This window comes from Tursiops truncatus, chromosome 3 (genome assembly GCF_011762595.2).
Source record: "Tursiops truncatus isolate mTurTru1 chromosome 3, mTurTru1.mat.Y, whole genome shotgun sequence".
Lineage (NCBI taxonomy): Eukaryota > Metazoa > Chordata > Mammalia > Artiodactyla > Delphinidae > Tursiops > Tursiops truncatus.
The window spans coordinates 66,052,575-66,072,176 of record NC_047036.1 but is presented as its reverse complement, the minus strand read 5'-3'; the positions used below and the strand labels follow the sequence as shown (position 1 = coordinate 66,072,176).

Sequence of the window (19,602 nt, the reverse complement as noted above, 5' to 3'; positions counted from 1 at the left end):
GGTTCTAGGTCAGACACAAGCATGACGTGGAGGCATTAGACAAGTCATAGAGGTGATAGAGCTATCCTGGATTTTGACATGAGGCAGCAGTAGAAAAATAAACCTGTAATTTGTGAATAGGGACAAAGGAACCGATGCCAGAGAGGACAGTTGGCTGGGAATGCAAGAAAGGGCTATGACTGTGAGAGGCTGGAAAGGAGAAAAGAGTGTCTCTAGGAAGGAATTATTTCTAAGAGACACCACAGAAAAGAGTGAGAGGAGAAATTCAAAGAGAAAAAACTAGTATCATGGTGATCTAATTTAAAAAAAAAAAAGATGTTTAGTAAGTTTGGTGGACAAAGCTTGGCATTTTTTTCAAGTACTGTAGAAATGGTAGCGTGGTGGAGACAGCCTCTGAAAGAGACAAAGTCTGGAGAAATACTACAATTACCACCAAGTAGTTCTTGAGTAACTATGATGTGTCTATTACTGGAATAGGTTCTTCATTGTGGTTGGGAAAGTTACAGAAGATAACTATGGCCTTATCTCTATCAGGAGCTTACAGAAGTTTTTCAGAAATAAAAATAACAGGTAATAGTTTGTGTCTGATGAACATAAAGCAACCAGAGAAGAATTAAACACCAGATATGTGGAACTAACTCTAAGAAAAGTGGGAGTTCAGAATCAGGAAATGTCAGTGTGAGCTGGAAGAGGCAAAGATGGGCTCTTGGAGGCAGTCTGTTCATAGGCAGAGGGAAGAGTAGAATGCTGGAAAGGGGAGAGGCTAGTGTTTTCAGAGAGGATCAAAGCAGAGCTGCTGGCAGGAGGTAGCAGAGGATCTGTGGATGACTGGTGCACATATGTGGCATCATATTGGAGAGAGGGAAACACAGTTGAATAGGTTACTCCCAAGCCAGGATTGAGGGGCTTTGCAGGTCCTCAAGGAGGAAGGAAGGCAACAGGAAATTCACACTACACAATGCTGAGTAGGGGAATGATAATGGCCATGGTGTTTACATGCTTTGATGGTCATAAAACAGGTCCCCTGAAGAACTGTTAAAGGCTTGGGGATTATTTGTGAGATAAAACAGAAAACCAGAGATGAGACACACACATGATTCACAGGGACGTCCCTGGTGGCACAGTGGTTAAGAATCTGCATGCCAATGCAGGGGACACAGGCTCGAGCCCCGGTCCGGGAAGATCCCACATGCCGCGGAGCAACTAAGCCCATGTGCCACAACTACTGAGCCTGTGCTCTAGAGCCCCAGAGCCACAACTACTGAGCCCACGTGCCACAACTACTGAAGCCCATGAGCCTAGAGCCCATGCTCCGCAACAAGAGAGGCCACTGCGATGAGAAGCCCACGCACTGCAACGAAGAGTAGCCCCGCTTGCCCCAACTAGAGAAAAGCCCTTGCGTGGCAACGAAGACCCAGTGCAGCCAAAAAATAATAATAATAATAATAATAAATAAATAATTTTTTAAAAAATGATTCGCAAACTAGAACTGTGGGTATGGAATTCAGAAGAGAGTTCAGGGCTAGACATGCAAAACTAAAACTTATCATTTTTCATTTTTTTTGTTTGTTTGGTGTCTCTTTGTGTCCTGTTCATCCCACAAGGCATTTGACTTATTTACACACAAAAGAGCAAAAGTGAAATTAAATGAACCAGTAAGGACATTGGAGCAATGAAAAACTGGGAAGTAGAATTGTGATGAAGCCCGGAGATGTGTGAAGTTATCCAAAGGGCAAGTGTAAAGCGATGTGAGTATAGTGGGCACTTAGTTTGGAGGTTAATTTATTAATTCACTCATTTTATTCAACTCCATCTATGGAGAACCTACTATGTGCCAAGGACATAGTGGGGATACACATGATTCCTCCCCCTCCCAGAATCCATGGTCTAGTAGGAGAGATGGAGGAATAAGCAAACATTTGCAGGAGGGTGATTATAGTCACACATTCAAAGATTGAGAATGGTAAAGGTGAGAGAGACCAACTAGGACTTAAGAAGGGGATATGGGATCAGTGTGACAGCCCATAGTACAGACACATCCAAGTGTTGGGAAGCTTGTGTGAAGGTCAGGGAATTGGAATAGTAGGGTGGTAGTTGTTCCAGGTGAAAGAAAAGCCAAAGGGTAGGGCTAACATGGAAAATATAAGCCAGAGAAGGAGAGGCGATAGGTTCCCAAGGTTGCCCATGTCAAGGCGTCTTGTTACCCTGCTGACACAAATTTCAGCCAGTGCTTGAATTCCCATTTATATTTATTCTTTTATCTTTTTCTTCCAGCTGTTATGTGATAGGACAAAAAAGTTCAAATTCTGTTGTTTTGGTATAAATACTCCAACTAAAGTTATGCTATATTATACATTACAAGTTTTCAATTATCAAATATGTAGAACAATTATCCCAAGTAAATATACAACTGTGTGAAATATAGTTGGGTTACACTGGAGGAGAGACTGGTTTGACCAATACCAGTTGCCCTAGAAGTGGCGATATTTATGGAGGTGGAGAAGAATTCCTGTATGACTAATAAATCCTTCTCATTGTGGTGTACGCATACATCCTCAGAATGACTCTTCTGACAGAGTTCAATTTTCCCTGAACACTAGTTTTGATCCTCTGAACAGATTTTGGGAAGCCAGCTCTCAATGGGTATAATGTGGCTAGGAATCCTTGGTAGGGCTTTTACCACCAAGACCTGTCAAAAGTATCTCACACAGAATTTGTACAGGACATGGAATTTCTGGAACTTCTGCAGAAGCAGAAAGTCCTCTGGCCTTCAAAGAAGTTAGGGATTCTGCAGCCTTAGAGACTGGGGTTTCAGTAGCTCCATCAGGATAAGACTGAAGAAGAGACATGCAGAGGGGCCCCTAGGTGCTCCTTCCGGGAGCATTGTAAATACTTAAGCCTGTCTTTCCATCAAGGAGTCTGGCTTGTGATGCTTATTCATATTGGGATCAAATTGGCCACGGATTTATACTTGAAAACCATATTTCAATTATATTTAGTAAAGATCTTTTAGGTAATTAGAAGTTATGTATACTTTTTCAAAAACTATCTCTGGTTTAGTTCCAGCATTATCAGTGTTCCAGAAATTTTTATAACTATCACTCTAATAGATATTATTCCAAAGGAGAAACACAGTGATAAAACAAATTCCACCTTAGTGAATTTGAATACAAACTTCCATCTTACTGAGATAGCAATAACCAAATTTATTTCCTAGAACCAGAATCCCCTACCGACCATCTCCTATTCCATGAAAAAAGTTAACTAAATTTAAAATAAAATTAAATTTAAAGGAAGGAGCTAAGCTATATCTATCTATCTATATCTAATACCATGGATTTTACATATCTTTTCCCTTTGTCCTTGTAAAAAATGGAAATTGTTAGTATCAAAGTTATGGTTTAGAAAACACATTTATCAGTCTTAAATAATAGTTATAATAAGAATGTTAAGATACTAGAGAACCACACTTAGCAGCTTTCTTGGAAGCAGGCCATCCTATTCAAATTTAGGGCATTAGGCAAATATAAGCTGCTTATTTTCTAGCTTTCAGTCTCTGAGGTTATTTTTTCAATTCATAGAATCATAGAATTTTAATGTTGGAAGGGACTATGGAAGTTATCTAGTCCTACTTCCTTATTTTACACATAAGAAAATTGAGTTCATTCTTTTCTTGGGGAGCCAGCCAAAATTAAAAGTATAACTCAATGCAATACTTCTATTTATATATTTAGGCTTCTAAGATACCTGTTGCTACAAATGAAATTCCACTTCAAAAGTCACTGAAATTTCTATTCTTATAGTAAAACTGCATTGTGTCCTTAGATAACATCGCCACAAGAGAACTCAAACTTGTCTCTAAGAATCTAACTCATGCTAAGTGAGAAATGATAGTACCAGAATCAATCAGACTCTAAGCGTCTCTAAAGCGAGGCTTATATCTTACTTGGCTTCATAGTCCTAACTACGAGCAGAGTACCTATCACACAGTAGGTGTTTTCTTTTAATGTGTTCATTGGTTGAATGAATGAATAATTGCTCTAAATATTAGTGTAGCAAAGTGAACACAAGGAGAAGCAAACCATGAAAATCCTTCCCGGGCTAGTTTGCCTGACTCAGCTGCACTTCGGGGTGTTTATCAGCACTTGGATTCACAGTGGTTTGTCATCACAGGATTTTACCTGAAGTTCTTACAAGAATAGGTACCACCCTTACAGGTTTCTATTCTTAATGCTCTAAAAGTGTATTGGAAACAGTCCAATGGCAGCATGACTGAAAGCAAACCTGCCATTAACTAAAGACATTTCAAACCTACATAACCATTTACACAGCCCTCGTTCTCTTTCCACTTTAATTTAAGCTTATTTCACCACAGAATCATACGGTTATTTAAACTAAATGTTGCTGTTTGGAATCCAAACAAGCATGAAGACTTGCTCTATCCCCACGTGCTCCCAGTCTTTCCTCAATTTTCTTAGGTCAAATGAAGCTATAGAAATTTGAACATCTTACCGTCCAGATGGTCCACATAACAATACACATCATAAGTTTCATGAGTAGCACGGAGCCCATAGGTCCTGACTCCTTCCTTCCCCATCTTATCTCCATAACAGCCTTCTCGGGGAGTCCGGATGGGATACCTGGGGAAATAAAGGACTAGTAGGTAGCACTTTATTCTCGCTCCAAATAGATGAATTAAACCTGGTGGCCCCCAGACCGCTCACCTAACACTCTGATCAGACAGCCAGCCTGCGTCACATTGCTCAAATCCATCTTCATAGGCGGCATATAGCTGCTCTGGGGTTGCTATGACAGCCCCAACATCCAAACAAGCCTTCCGTGCCATCTCAAAATTCAGAGTGTACCTGCTGGTCGCTGCCCTGTAGTGAAACACAACCCCTGCAAAGATAGCAGCAAACAATTATGGGCAAGTTCAAGTCTCCCACCATACTGTGCAGTTTCTCATTGGAGTAATTTGTCAAATTACTTGCTAACTCGGTAATAACATCATGATACTTCTTTATGTTTACTTTATTTTATGTAGCATTATACAAAATTATGGTGATCTGAGGAGCCCCAGAAATGTTGCTCACTTAGGTGTCCTATTCTGCTCCATTAGAGAGTTTCAAGAATTTTCTGTTCCCATGTAAACAATCTAAAAAAAAAGATTTAAGCCACTAAATCCCAAATGGTGACTAGTTGTCCTAATTGCAGGTAGTATTCAGGCTATTATGGGAACCTTGGACAATTAAATGGAGTAGGTGCTGCAAGAGATACAAAGAGTTAAGGGGGCCACAAGATCAACTTCTCCTACTTCATGTTTTTACTCAGGGCCAACTCAATAGAAGCACATGGAGCCTTCACCAGTACCACTTCCTACAAACATGAAACATTGTAATATTTACTTCCAGAGACAATATACTAAAATGGAAAAGATGCTGGAGTAGGTATGAGTGAGAAGGCCTGTTCCAATCCCTAATTTGCTCCTTAATCATATATAAGTCTTAATTTTCCCCTTCATAAAGTATAACTAATATTGCTTAGGTTATTTGATTGATAGGAAGGTCAAATTAGATAAAGAATTTTAAAATGTTGGATAGACTGCTGTGATAAAAGTTTATCATATTCATAATTTAGGGTCTCCACTTTGACAGGTAAGATGTATGATTTTTATCCCAAAGGAGGCCTGAAATAAAATTCTCCAGACTCCCATGGGCAGAAGCCAGGCATCCTGATATGTGCCTCAAATTCCACTTCATTGTATTTTAGGAGTTACATAAACTTGTGGTTCTTGAACTGTGTTTCAGGGCTCAAAGAATTGTCAAAGGCCTGAAGAAAGAGCAGCTGAGGGGGTGGAGCTTTGGTCCTCTTCTCCTACTTTAGCAAGAGCACCTCCATTTATAACTGGAGTAAATATGATGACTCATTTTCATAAAAGAGCAAAGTGAGTCAAGCAAATGTGCCTAGGAAGTCACTGGAAAATAGAAATTGGGGTAATTGGGTCTTACGGATGAGATTTTATTGAGTCATATCATTTAAGACCACTGTTTTGTTAGGCGGAATTAATTTTGGTTTCCAAGATATCTTCCACTCTCCTTTTATTCCTAGTAATTTCCTGGAGTTGACAACAAGTCTCTCTCTCTCTCTCTCTCTCTCTCTCTCTCTCTCTCTCTCTCTCTCTTTCTCTCTCTCTCTTACAGCCTGACTTCTAGCTATAAGACTGTCTCCCACATGCCTATCCTTAGATTGTCTCTCTCTTCCAAAATAGGTATGTGCCAATAAAGTATCTGCAGGGAACAGACTAGCCATGTCATAAATAAGCACCTCTGATCAGTGTCAATACAGAAAGATCTGCAGAGGCACCAAGTAGATGCATTGACAACTAACATTCATTTTCCCATTTCTGATATTGCAAAGAAAAAACTGATCAAATGCGTTTCATAAAATCTGTAGCTTTGTAGAATGACTCTAAAAGTACCAGGAAATATATATGGTGTTATCTAGTAAGTATGAAAGATAGTTTATAATGATCTCTAAGGCTTAAGCCAGACTTTGAATGGTTTTAAATTAGTCTTATGTTGATCAAAGCTTCAAATAGCCTTCTTGGTAATTAAAAATCTTCCATGTGCCCTGAAGATTGGCAGTAAGAGGGCACAAAGGGGCCTCCTTGGGAATACCAGGCTGTAGAAGTATCTGCAATTGCTGGGATAATTTGAAGACCTCATGGGGCTAAGGAGATTAAGTGGAGGATTTTCATTGTTTCAAAGGGGGCAAGGGGCAAATCCACTGCCAATTCTTTAATGATGAAAATTGTAAGAAGTTGTAAACTTCTTGTGGGATTTTAAAAACATACATGTATATATAAATTTATATGCAATGTATATCTAACACCATATATATATATATAGTGTATGTTACATTATACAAAAAGAGGAAGAGAGAGATCAGTAGAAAAAACAATACTAGACAAACCAAAGTAAATGATAAAAAGGTTAAAAGAGCAAAGAGCCCAGGGTGTTTAGTGGATGCCTGGAAAACATAAAAATAGATTTATAGAAGGGAGCAATAGAATCTGAATGGAAAAGGATGTTCAGAAAATTAATCTGTCACATCTGAAATTCAAAATATTTCCTTTTGGCTACACAAGAAAGAGTTTTAATAAAACCCTTTGTATATATTTCTGAAAGGTAAATATTTTATAGGGAAGTAGAGGGTTGGAAGAAAAATCTGTTCCATCATGTCTGGGTATTAGAATTTTGCTTAATAACTTGCCAAAATATTTTTCTTCCAAGAGCTATGGCATTATGTGTGTACCCAATTAAAGCAATTTTTCTTTGCTTTGTCTCCTAACTTAAATTCAAATGACATACAAACCACCGCTCAACGTGGGCTAAAACTAAAATGTCTCATTGCAAGACAGTGGACAACAACCAGTGCATTGACCTTAAAAAAAATTCACTGAGTTCTTGTTTTGATCCAATTCAAATGTTTATTGAGTCCTAGCTTTTTCAAAGCACTGTGATATATACCATGGTACTTATTAGGTGCCTTATTTCTTCAATGTAAGTTAAGATATAATTTATATTTCTTAAAAGCAAATTCAAAGATTTTAATAATCATGCTAGGAGAGTGAGAAAAAGAAGGAAAGGGGTTTTTTCCTGTGTGTGTGTATGTATATATCTATATGTGTGTATATGTATGCATGTATATGCACATATACACATATGTTAAAATTAAAACAAAATGTAGAACAGCCTTTACAGTATTAAAAAATAACCACTGATAGGTCTCAATAATGAAGTAATGATTCTTGAGCTATAAACCATGTCTTGAAGTATTCATTATACCTAGTATAAAGTCACCTTCCTTGATTCCTGAGCAAATAACAGTTCATTTTTGGTGAAAGACATAGACTGTTGTGTTGATTAATGTTTTTCCCCTTGTCCAACCCCTGAGCAATGGCTACTTTTGAATATTGTTTCACCACATTTCTGAACCAGGTATCGTGTTATACTACCTTCTTCTAGATTCCCAAAGCCTTACCCTCCACAGTCAAAGACACTGTGTCCTGTGTGTCTTCAATCCCATACATGACGTCGCAGCGGTAGAGGCCTGCATCACTGGCCAGCAGTTTGACCATGGTGAGTGAGGCATCGCCCACGTCCTCGGGATGTGTAGGCACCGACACTCTCCCTTTGTAGCCCTGACCAATCTTGATATTCCCATTTTGGGCCACGAGAACAGTAGTCTCCTTTAAATCTTTTCCATTCTTGTCCAATTCAATCTTAGACCATTTGATTCGGAGAAATTCGCTGGTGGTGTTGTAAGTGGGTGGTAAGGTAGGCATGGTTGAAAAATGACAAGGTAGGTTGACTTTTCCAGAGAGGGAGCCCTTAACAGGTGGGCTTTTTTCCACTTTGACTAGAGGAAAGAGAAAATACTAAATTAACAAACTGAGTCTATTAAATATGTGAATGGATAAGAACCATTACAGGGGGTTGCTTATATCCTCAATATGTGAAATAATTAGAATGATTTTATATACAGAGAATAGTACACAACTTCAGTAATGTTTTATAACAAAGACAGGGATTAATAATGCTTATTTTTTTATGAGCTAAAAATATGGCATTCATTTTAAAGTATTTGTAACTTAGTGTTTAACATGAACAAAATAAGTGATAAAATAAGGCAAGTGTAGGAAGACAAGCAATCAAGGGCAAGAGAAGACTAGACTTAAGCAATGCAGGTTTAAAAGACTGGACCAATGTTAGGAAGAATAGTTAAAAAACAAATTTAAGTCTACAGGTCAGAAGAAGAAAAATGATTAAGATAACTGCCACATTACCTTAGAGGAAATGAAAACAACTCAAAGGGGAAGTGAAAATTTTAAAACATACTTCAGTAGACTGGACCAGGGGGAAGCCCAGCACTTGAAGAATGCTCTTTGGTTCAGTGTTTGAACCAAAGACTTTCATTGTAATGAGAAATCCAGCTGCAATCACTTTGCAGTGAAACATTACCTCTAGATTATATCCTGGGGGCGGGTGGGGGTGGGGAGGGGGAGTTAGCATCTGTTCACCTAACCTTCTAAAGTATTCATCTACAGAATGCCTTTCTGTTTAAGCCCTTAAACTTTTAATGAGAAAAAACACATTGACCACAATTTAATACCATTACATGCAAAAAACCCACATTCTTTCATGCTTATAGAAATCTATACCTCTCCTCTCCCTTTTTCCCCCATCTTCCAGTCTCTACTAGTTGGGTAGACAATGTGTTGGTAATAAGAATAGAAATTATCATTAGTGCACAAGGAACTCCCAGTTCATGCAAATATGATGAATAGTAATAGTAGCCTCTAGGTGGAGTGAAATAATGTTAATCAACAAAATGATATGTATCTAACACTTGGTGTATTAGTGCTTAAAGGCATTAGTAACACACATCTCAAAATGGACATGCATTAGAAATGATACAGATGCTAAGGAATGAAACTTAACTTCAAAAAGATTAGATCCCATTAGGGAGATGAAGACAACAAAAAGATATTTTGTACTTTTTTGCCAAGAAAAGGGGTCCTGAGAAGGGAAGGGGTGAAATTTTTATGAACTAAAAATCTCCTAATTTATATTCATCATATGTTCTAGGAAATCCCATCTTCCTTCCTGAAGAATTATAGATCATTAACTTCACAAATAAAAGATTGCTTTTTAAATGGAGAATAAACATCTTTACCATCAGCATCAATTATGATATAAATTATAAGACCCTTGGGCTTCCCAGGTGGCACGGTGGTTGAGAGTCCACCTGCTGATGCAGGGGACACGGGTTCGTGCCCCGGTCCGGGAAGATCCCACATGCCACAGAGCAGCTGGGCCCGTGAGCCATGGCTGCTGAGCCTGCGCGTCCAGAGCCTGTGCTCCGCAATGGGAGAGGCCACAACAGTGAGAGGCCCGCGTACCGGTAAAACAACAACAACAACAACAACAACAACAAATTATAAGACCCTTTATGATTTCCTTTAAAATGAGTTTAAGATAAATGACTTTCAATTCCTTAATATTTATTACTAAATTACAGTTCTTTTCACAATTTTAGAGGTATAGGGGCAGATATGAGATTCACCTCTATCTATCTGATTGGGAGGTTTCTGACACTTAGAGCATTACTCAATAACTGTGCTGTAATGAAAAAATATATTAGAACAAACTTATACCAACAGGCAATTTCCCAGGGGTTATTTATTGTTCTGGGTGTTTACAGATACAAGAAAATTAAAAGCTTCAGTTGGATGTAAATAAATATTCATGTAGAATCCAGTCTTAACAACAGGATGAACAAGAAGCTGTGTGGCCAAGTCTTTTGTGTATGAAACCTTGGGTCGTAAGGCACTGGGGGGTAACAAGAACTAAGTTTACCAAATCTAAATATTTTAAGAGAGAAATTTAGTAGTTCAGAAGATAATGTTTACTGACTATGCATGCTAAAAAACAAAACAAAACAAAAAAACCCTGCTACCTGCAAGAACTTGTCTGAAACTCTGATAATGCAAGAAATAAAAGTGAATGCTAACAAAAATTCACTATTCCTGGAGAGATTGGTTCAAGATGGCGGAGTAGAAGGACATGCTCTCACTCCCTCTTACAAGAACACCAGAATCACAACTAACTGCTGAACAATTATCGATGGGAAGATACTGGAACTCACCAAAAAATATACCCCACTCCAAAGACAAAGGAGAAGACACAATGAGATGGTAGGAGGAGAGCAATCACGATAAAATCAAATCCCATAACTGCTGGGTGGGTGACTCACAAACTGGAGAACACTTATACCACAGAAGTCCACCCACTGGAGTGAAGGTTCTGAGCCCCACGTCAGGCTTCCCAATCTGGGGATCCAGCAATGGGAGGAGGAATTCTTAGAGAATCAGACTTTGAAGGCTAGTGGGATTTGATTGCAGGACTGTGACAGGACTGGGGGAAACAGAGACTCCACTCTTGGAGGGCACACACAAAGTAGTGTGCTCACTGGGACCCAGGGGAAGGAGCAGTGACCCCATAGGAGTCTGAAACAGACGTACCTGCTAGTGTTGGATGATCTCCTGCAGAGGCAGGGGGGTGGCTGTGGCTCACTGTGGGGACAAGGACACTGGCAGCAGAAGTTCTGGGAAGTACTCCTTGGCGTGAGCCCTCCCAGAGTCCACCATTAGCCCCACCAAAGAGCCTGGGTAGGATCCAGTGTTAGGTCGCCTCAGGCCAAACAACCAACAGGGAGGGAGCCAGGCCTTACCCATCAGCAGACGAGTGGATTAAAGTTTTACTGAGCTCTGCCCACCAAAGCAACAGCCAGCTCTACCCACTACCAGTCCCTCCCATCAGGAAACTTGCACAAGCCTCTTAGATAGCTTCATCCACCAGAGGGCAGACAGCAGAAGCAAGAAGAACTACAATCCTGCAGCCTGTGGAACAAAAACCACATTCACAGAAAGACAGACAAGATGAAAAGGCAGAGGGCTATGTACTGGATGAAGGAAAAAGATAAAACCCAAGAAAAACAACTAAATGAAGTGGAGATGGGCAACCTTCCAGAAAAAGAATTCAGAATAACGATAGTGAAGATGATCCAGGACCTCGGAAAAAGAATGTAGGCAAAGATCGAGAAGATGCAAGAAATGTTTAAAAAAGATCTGAAGAATTAAAGAAGAAATGAACAGAGAGCGAACAACACAACTGAAATGAAAAATACACTACAAGGAATCAATAGTAGAATAACTAAGGCAGAAGAATGGATAAGTGACCTGGAAGACAGAATGGTGGAATCCACTGCTGTGGAACAGATTAAAGAAAAAAAAAATGAAAAGAAATGGAGACAGCCTAAGAGACCTCTGGGACAACATTAAACACAACAACATTCTCATTATAGGGGTCCCAGAAGGAGTAGAGAGAGAGAAAGGGCCCGAGAAAATATTTGAAGAGATTATAGTCGAAAACTTCCCTAACATGGAAAAGGAAATAGCCACCCAAGTCCAGGAAGTGCAGACAGTCCCATACAGGATAAACCCAAAGAGAAACACTCCAAGACACATAGTAATCAAATTGGCAAAAATTATTGAAAGCAGCAAGGAAAAATGACAAATAACATGCAAGGGAACTCCCATAAGGTTAACAGCTGATTTCTCAGCAGAAACTCTACAAGCAGGAAGGGAGTGGCATGATATACCTAGAGTAATGAAAGGGAAGCACCTACAACCAAGATTACTCTAGCCGGCAAGGATCTCATTCAGATTCGATGGAGAAATCAAAAGCTTTACAGACAAGCAAAAGCTAAGAGAATTCAGCACCACCAAACCAGCTCTACAACAAATGCTAAAGGAACTTCTCTAAGTGGGAAACACAAGAGAAGAAAAGAACCTACAAAAACAAACCCAAAACAATTAAGAAAATGGTAATAAGAACATACATATCGATAATTACCTTAAACGTGAATGGATTAAATGCTCCAACCAAAAGACACAGGCTTGCTGAATGGATACAAAAACAAGACCCATACATATGCTGTCTACAAGAGACCCATTTCAGACCTAGGGACACATACAGACTGAAAGTGAGGGGATGGAAAAAGATATTCCATGCAAATGGAAACCAAAAGAAAGCTGGAGTAGCAATACTCATATCCGATAAAATAGACTTTAAAATAAAGAACGTTACAAGAGACAAGGAAGGACACTACATAATGATCAAGGGATCAATCCAAGAAGAAGATACAACAATTATAAATATACATGCACACAACATAGGAGGACCTCAATACATAAGGCAACTGCTAAGAGCTCTAAAAGAGGAAATTGACAGTAACACAATAATAGTGGGGGACTTTAACACCTCACTTACACCAATGGACAGATCATCCAAACAGAAAATTAATCAGAAAACACAAGCTTTGAATGACACAATAGGCCAGATAGATTTAATTGATATTTATATGACATTCCATCCAAAAAAAGCAGTTTACACTTTCTTCTCAAGGGCACACGGAACATTCTCCAGGATAGATCACATCTTGGGTCACAAATCAAGCCTCAGGAAATTTAAGAAAATTGAAATCATATCAAGCATCTTTTCTGACCACAACACTATGAGAAGAGAAATGAATTACAGGGAAAAAACCATAAAAAAACACAAACACATGGAGGGTAAACAATACATTACTAAATAACCAAGAGATCACTTAAGAAATCAAAGAGGAAATCAGAAAATACCTAGAGACAAATGACAATGAAAACATGACAACCTAAAACCTATGGGATGCAGCAAAAGCAGTTCTAAGAGGGAAGTTTATAGCTATACAAGCCTACCTCAAGAAAGAAGAAAAATCCCAAATAAACAATCTAACCTTACACCTAAAAGAAGTAGAGAAAGAAGAACAAACAAAACCTGAAGTCAGCAGAAGGAAAGAAATCATAAAGATCAGAGCAGAAATAAATGAAATAGAAACAAAGAAAACAATAGCAAAGATCAATAAAACTAAAAGCTGGTTCTTTGAGAAGATAAACAAAATTGATAAACCTTTACCCAGACTCATCAAGAAAAAGAGCGAGAGGACTCAAATCAATAAAATTAGAAATGAAAAAGGAGAAGTTACAACAGACACCACAGAAATTCAAAGCATCCTAAGAGACTACTACAAGCAACTCTATGCCAATAAAATGGACAACCTGGAAGAAATGGACAAATTCTTAGAAAGGTATAACCTTCCACGACTGAACCAGGAAGAAATAGAAAATATGAACAGACCAATCACAAGTAATGAAATTGAAACTGTGGTTAAAAATCTTCCAACAAACAAAAGTCCAGGACCAGATGGCTCCACAGGTGAATTCTATCAAACATTTAGAGAAAAGCTAACACCCATCCTTCTCAAACTCTTCCAAAAAATTGCAGAGGAAGGAACACTCCCAAACTCGTTCTATGAGGCCACCATCACCCTGATACCAAAACCAGACAAAGATACCACAAAAAAAGAAAATTACAGACCAATATCATTGATGAATATAGATGCAAAAATCCTCAACAAAATACTAGCAAACGAAATCCAACAACACATTAAAAGGATCATACACCATGATCAAGCGGGATTTATCCCAGGGATGCAAGGATTCTTCAATATATGCAAATCAATCAATGTGATACACCACATTAACAAATTGAAGAAGAAAAACCATATGATCATCTCAATAGATGCAGAAAAAGCTTTTGACAAAATTTAACACCCATTTATGATAAAAACTCTCCAGAAAGTGGGCATAGAGGGAACTACCTCAACATAATAAAGGCCATATACAACAAACCCACAGCAAACATCATTCTCAATGGTGAAAAACTAAAAGCATTTCCTCTAAGATCAGGAACAAGACAAGGATGTCCACTCTCTCCACCATTATTCAACATAGTTTTGGAAGTCCTAGCCATGGCAATCAGAGAAGAAGTAGAAATAAATGGAATACAAATTGGAAAAGAAGAAGTAAAACTGTCATTGTTTGCAGATGACATGATATTATATGTAGAGAATCCTAAGGATGCCACCAGAAAACTACTAGAGCTAATCAATGAATTTGGTAAAGTTGCAGGATATAAAATTAATGCACAGAAATCTCTTGCATTCCTATACACGAATGATGAAAAATCTGAAAGAGAAATTAAGGAAACACTCCCATTTACCATTGCAACAAAAAGAATAAAATACCTAGGAATAAACCTACCTAGGGAGACAAAAGACCTGTATGCAGAAAACTATAAGACACTGCTGAAAGAAATTAAAGATGATACCAACAGATGGAGAGATATTCCACGTTCTTGGATTGGAAGAATCAATATTGTGAAAATGACTATACTACCCAAAGCAAACTACAGATTCAATGCAATCCCTATTAAATTATCAATGGCATTTTTTACAGAACTAGAACAGAAAATCTTAAAATTTGTATGGAGACACAAAAGACCCCAAATAGCCAAAGCAATCTTGATGGAAAAAAACGGAGCTGGAGGACTCAGACTCCCTGACCTCAGACTATACCACAAAGCTACAGTAATCAAGACAATATGGTACTGGCACAACAACAGAAATATAGATCAATGGAGCAGGATATAAAGCCCAGAGATAAACCCACACACCTATGGTCAACTAATCTATGACAAAGGAGGCAGGGATATACAATGGAGAAAAGACAGCCTCTTCAATAAGTGGTGCTGGGAAAACTGGTCAGCAACATATAAAAGAATGAAATTAGAACACTCCCTAACACCATACACAAAAATAAACTCAAAATGGATTAGAGATGTAAATGTAAGACCAGACACTATAAAACTCTTAGAGGAAAACATAGGAAGAACACTCTTTGACATAAATCTCAGCAAGATCTTTTTTGATCCCCCTCCTAGAGTAATGGAAATAAAAACAAAAATAAACAGATGGGACCTAATGAAACTTCAAAGCTTTTGCAAAGCAAAGGAAACTATAAACAAGACGAAAAGACAACCCTCAGAATGGGAGAAAATATTTGCCAACGAATCAACGGACAAAGGATTAATCTCCAAAATATATAAACAGCACATGCAGCTCAATATTTAAAAGACAAAAAACGCAATCAAAAAATGGGCAGAAGACCTAAATAGACATTTCTCCAAAGAGGACATACAGATGGCCAAGAGACACATGAAAAGCTGCTCAACATCACTAATTATTAGAGAAATGCAAATCAAAACTACACTGAGGTATCACTTCACACCAGTTAGAATGGGCATCATCAGAAAATCTACAAACAACAAATGCTGGAGAGGGTGTGGAGAAAAGAGAACCCTCTTGCACTGTTGGTGGGAATGTAAATTGATACAGCCACTATGGAGAACAGTATGGAGGTTCCTTAAAAATTAAAAATAGAATTACTATATGACCCAACAATCCCACTACTGGGCATATACCCAGAGAAAACCATAATTCAAAAAGACACATGCACTCCAATGTTCATTGCTGCGCTATTTACAATAGCCAGGTCATGGAAGCAACCTTAATGCCCATCAATGGACGGATGGATAAAGAAAATGTGGTACATATATGCAATGGAATATTACTCAGCCATAAAAGGGAATGAAACTGGGTCATTTGTAGAGACATGGATGAATCTAGAGACTGTCATACAGAGTGAAGTAAGTCAGAAAGAGAAAAACAAATACCGTATATTAACGCATATATGTGGAATCTAGAAAAATGGTACAGATGAACCAGTTTTCAGGGCAGAAATAGAGACACAGATGTAGAGAACAAACATATGGACACTAAGGGGTGAAAGCAGTGGTGGGTGGGGGTGGGGGTGTGATTAATTGGGAGATTGGGATTGACATGTATACACTGATGTGTATAAAATTGATGACTAATAAGAACCTGCTGTATAAAAAATAAAATAAAATAAAATTCAAAAAAATTTGCTTTAAAAAAAATTCACTATTCCCACCAGATAGTTTGTGGTCTAAATGAATACAGTAAGGGAGAAATCTCTGAACAATGAATGATCAGTTATGTTTCATTCTCTGCCAATAAATTCTGCAGAGCAAGGATAATGCAAATTCTATCTACACAATTTGAACAAACACACACACAGACCTTAGCCAAATAATTGTCAGAGTGAGTATAGAGGAATTTATCACCCTCTCAAGTATTAATGTCACTCTCTTGTTCATTCATTTACTAATAACTGTGCATGGCTGCATTTATTAATATTAGAGGAATTTCCAAATAACTGGGTCAGTGCTAGATAATCAATAAAAGGGTATTTTTAAAGCAAAGAGTTCTTCATGCATTAAAATAAATCCAGAAACCAATAGACAGAGTGTTCATTAGTTATTGACCTTTTGCGTGCGTAGACATAAACAGAGAAAACCTTAAGATAAGAGTACTTGCGTTGACTCAACTAGTTACTGCTCTGTGATTCACTATGAACTTGGCAAGTCTGTTTCATATGGATCTTACATGTTCAATTTTTACCCCTCACATGAAAAGTAAAAATTGTTCTGAAATTAGCCCCAAACTAATGACATCTCTTAACAGTGATTACAGATTTGCAAAGAACTTGATGCTTGGGATAAAGTACAATACAGTGGTTGAGAGCATGGACTGTGGAGCCAGACTGCCTGGGTTCACCTACAGGCTCAATCACTAAATTGATGTATAATCTTCTACATTAGCTATGTCTCTCAATCTTTTGGTATATTGCAGTTTCCTCATTTGCCAAATGGGGAAAATAAAAGCATGTGTCTCATCGGAGAGCTAAGATTAAAAAGGGATAACAAAGTAAAATACTTAGAACGAGGCGTAACGTAGAAATCACTCAATACTGTTAGCTATTATTACTATTTTAAAATACCATCAAGGAGCTATACCATAAGTGTTTGTTTGTTTCCCTACTGTTTGTATGAGTTCTTTCTTTGTTTTAAGTGGAGGGTGAGTTGCCCTGTTCCTCAAGGTTCTCCCACTACTTTCTCTATAATTCCCTCCTATTATTTCCCACCCAAACCAACTCTTTTTCTCTATCTCCTTTCTGTCTTCCCTCTTCACTGGATGCCGTTGTCCTTTCCTCTCTGTGACCTTCAACCTTTACTTCCTGAAAATGCTGAAAAGGACAGCTCCTGGGCTCTTGGATTGGTGGAGCCTAGACTCTGACGGCCATCCAGGTCATTCACTGTGGTATTCACACATTGTGTATTTATTCATTCACTTATTCACTCAACACATAAATTGATTAAGTGCTAGCAGTGTGTCAGGAACTCTGCTAGAAAATAAAAAACAGCTCTCTTGAAGCTACACTCCCCTTGGGAAGAAAAACGAAGCATAACTTATCATAGCGAGTGGTATGGGCTATAACAGATGTCACAGCACAGGGGACAATGGGAACATAGAGAAAGGGCTTTTAAATTGGCTGGAAAGGGGAATGAGAGCCATGTCCAAAGTCAGCTCGTCCTTGATTCCTCTCTTGCCCTCACCACACCACATCCAATCCATTTGTTGGTCTGAATCCTCCATCTCCATGTTGGAGAGATGAGAATTCACTTCTCTCCAGCTCTTCTGCCACGCCCCATTTCACACACAGGTGACCACAATAACCTCCTAAATGATCTCCCTGCTGCCACCCTTGCTCTCCTACAATCAAATCTACATAGAATAGCAAACATGGAACTTTGAAAACATTCATCAACTCATGTCTTTCACCTGCTGAAACCCTTCAGCGCTTCCTTCAGTGCTTCCTGGAAATAAAATCTAGTCATTTCTAAAGCTACAATGCCCTATATAGATAAGAAACGTAACAGAGGTAAAGCTCACACACACCTGGGACAGCCTTGGTTTATCTCCCAGTTCTGCTACTTACTGGTTGTGTGGCTTTGAGCAAGTCTCTTAGATTCTCAGTTTCCTCTATGGATAACGAATGTTTCAATAAGCTAATGTTAAGCTGTTCTTGGCTCACAGGAAGCTCTTTTCTAAGTATTAGATATTGTTACTATTTATATGAACTGACCTCTGACTATCTCTCTGTCTGTATCTCCTACTTTCTTCTTGATCACTGCTCTCCAACTACAGTGAACTTTCTGTTGTTCAAACACACTACCTAACTTGGGCCAAATCTTAGCTGGCTGGCTCTTCCTCATCATTCCCACATCAGTTTAAGTATGACTTTCTCAAAGACGCTTTATCACCCCCCTGCCCCCCACCCTATGCCATTTCCTATGATGTCATTCTGCTTTATAGTCATCTATTCGGAAGTACTTGGATTGTTTGTTTACTTGTTTATCGCTTACCTCATGTAACTAAGGAGATTAGGTTTAATGAAATCCAAGACAATGTATGACTCATCCACTGATATATCCCTGGAGGCCCAGACTAACATGTAGCACATAGAATGTATTCAAACAATACTGTCAACGGATGGATAAATGAGTGGATAGGTGGAAGGATGGATGGATGAATAGACGGAATGATACTTAAATTTTGAGTCTTAAGAATGAACTGAAGTGGAACTGTAGAGAACAAGAGAAGGGACTGTCAAGCAGAAGGAACTGCACGTAAATAAAAGGGAATAAGAAGGTCTATGAATGCAATTGTAAATTCTTGCAGAGACTAGAAGCATAGAGTGAGTATGAGAAAGAAGTGGAAGCTGAGTCTGGAGAGACCCTTGATGGGAGCAGATCACTGAAACTCAGCACAGTATCTTTTTTCATAGACCAGAGTCCACAAATTTGGAATCACAGAACACTCATTAGATGGATATATAATTTACAGCTAACAAAAACAGTGGATGTGTACTTATCCAGTTACTAGAAAGGGGGTGGGGAGAAGAGAAGGGAAGGGAAGGGGAGGAAAGGGAAGGGAAGGGAAGGGAAGGGGAGGAAAGGGAAGGGGAAGAAAGGGAAGGGAAGGGATGGGAAGGGGAGGGAAGGGAAGGGAAGGGAAGGGGAGGGGAGGGGAGGGGAGGGAAGGAAAAAAGAAATGGAGGTGGGGGAAAAACTTGGCTATCAGCCCTCTCTCTATCTTCTTTACTTTTTTCAAACTCTG

The 19,602-nt window shown here is 38.7% G+C and overlaps 2 protein-coding genes across 3 annotated transcripts in view; both read right to left on the bottom strand.

Moving 5' to 3' along the window:
* Window positions 1-19,602, bottom strand: part of VCAN (versican) — a 114,105-nt gene that overhangs the window by 82,218 nt on the left and 12,285 nt on the right. For both annotated transcript variants that reach the window (XM_033852984.2, XM_033852985.2), the window contains exons 3-5: window positions 8,044-8,421; window positions 4,725-4,899; window positions 4,513-4,640 (exon numbers count right to left, since the gene is read on the bottom strand). In XM_033852984.2, the coding sequence (XP_033708875.1) occupies window positions 4,513-4,640; window positions 4,725-4,899; window positions 8,044-8,421 (681 nt within the window). The remainder of the gene's footprint in view (window positions 1-4,512; window positions 4,641-4,724; window positions 4,900-8,043; window positions 8,422-19,602) is intronic.
* The window catches only part of XRCC4 (X-ray repair cross complementing 4), a 389,471-nt gene continuing 378,254 nt past the window's right edge, over window positions 8,386-19,602 (bottom strand). Inside the window, exon 9 of the transcript XR_012330745.1 lies at window positions 8,386-8,421. The gene's annotated coding sequence lies outside the window, so the exon portion shown is untranslated. The remainder of the gene's footprint in view (window positions 8,422-19,602) is intronic.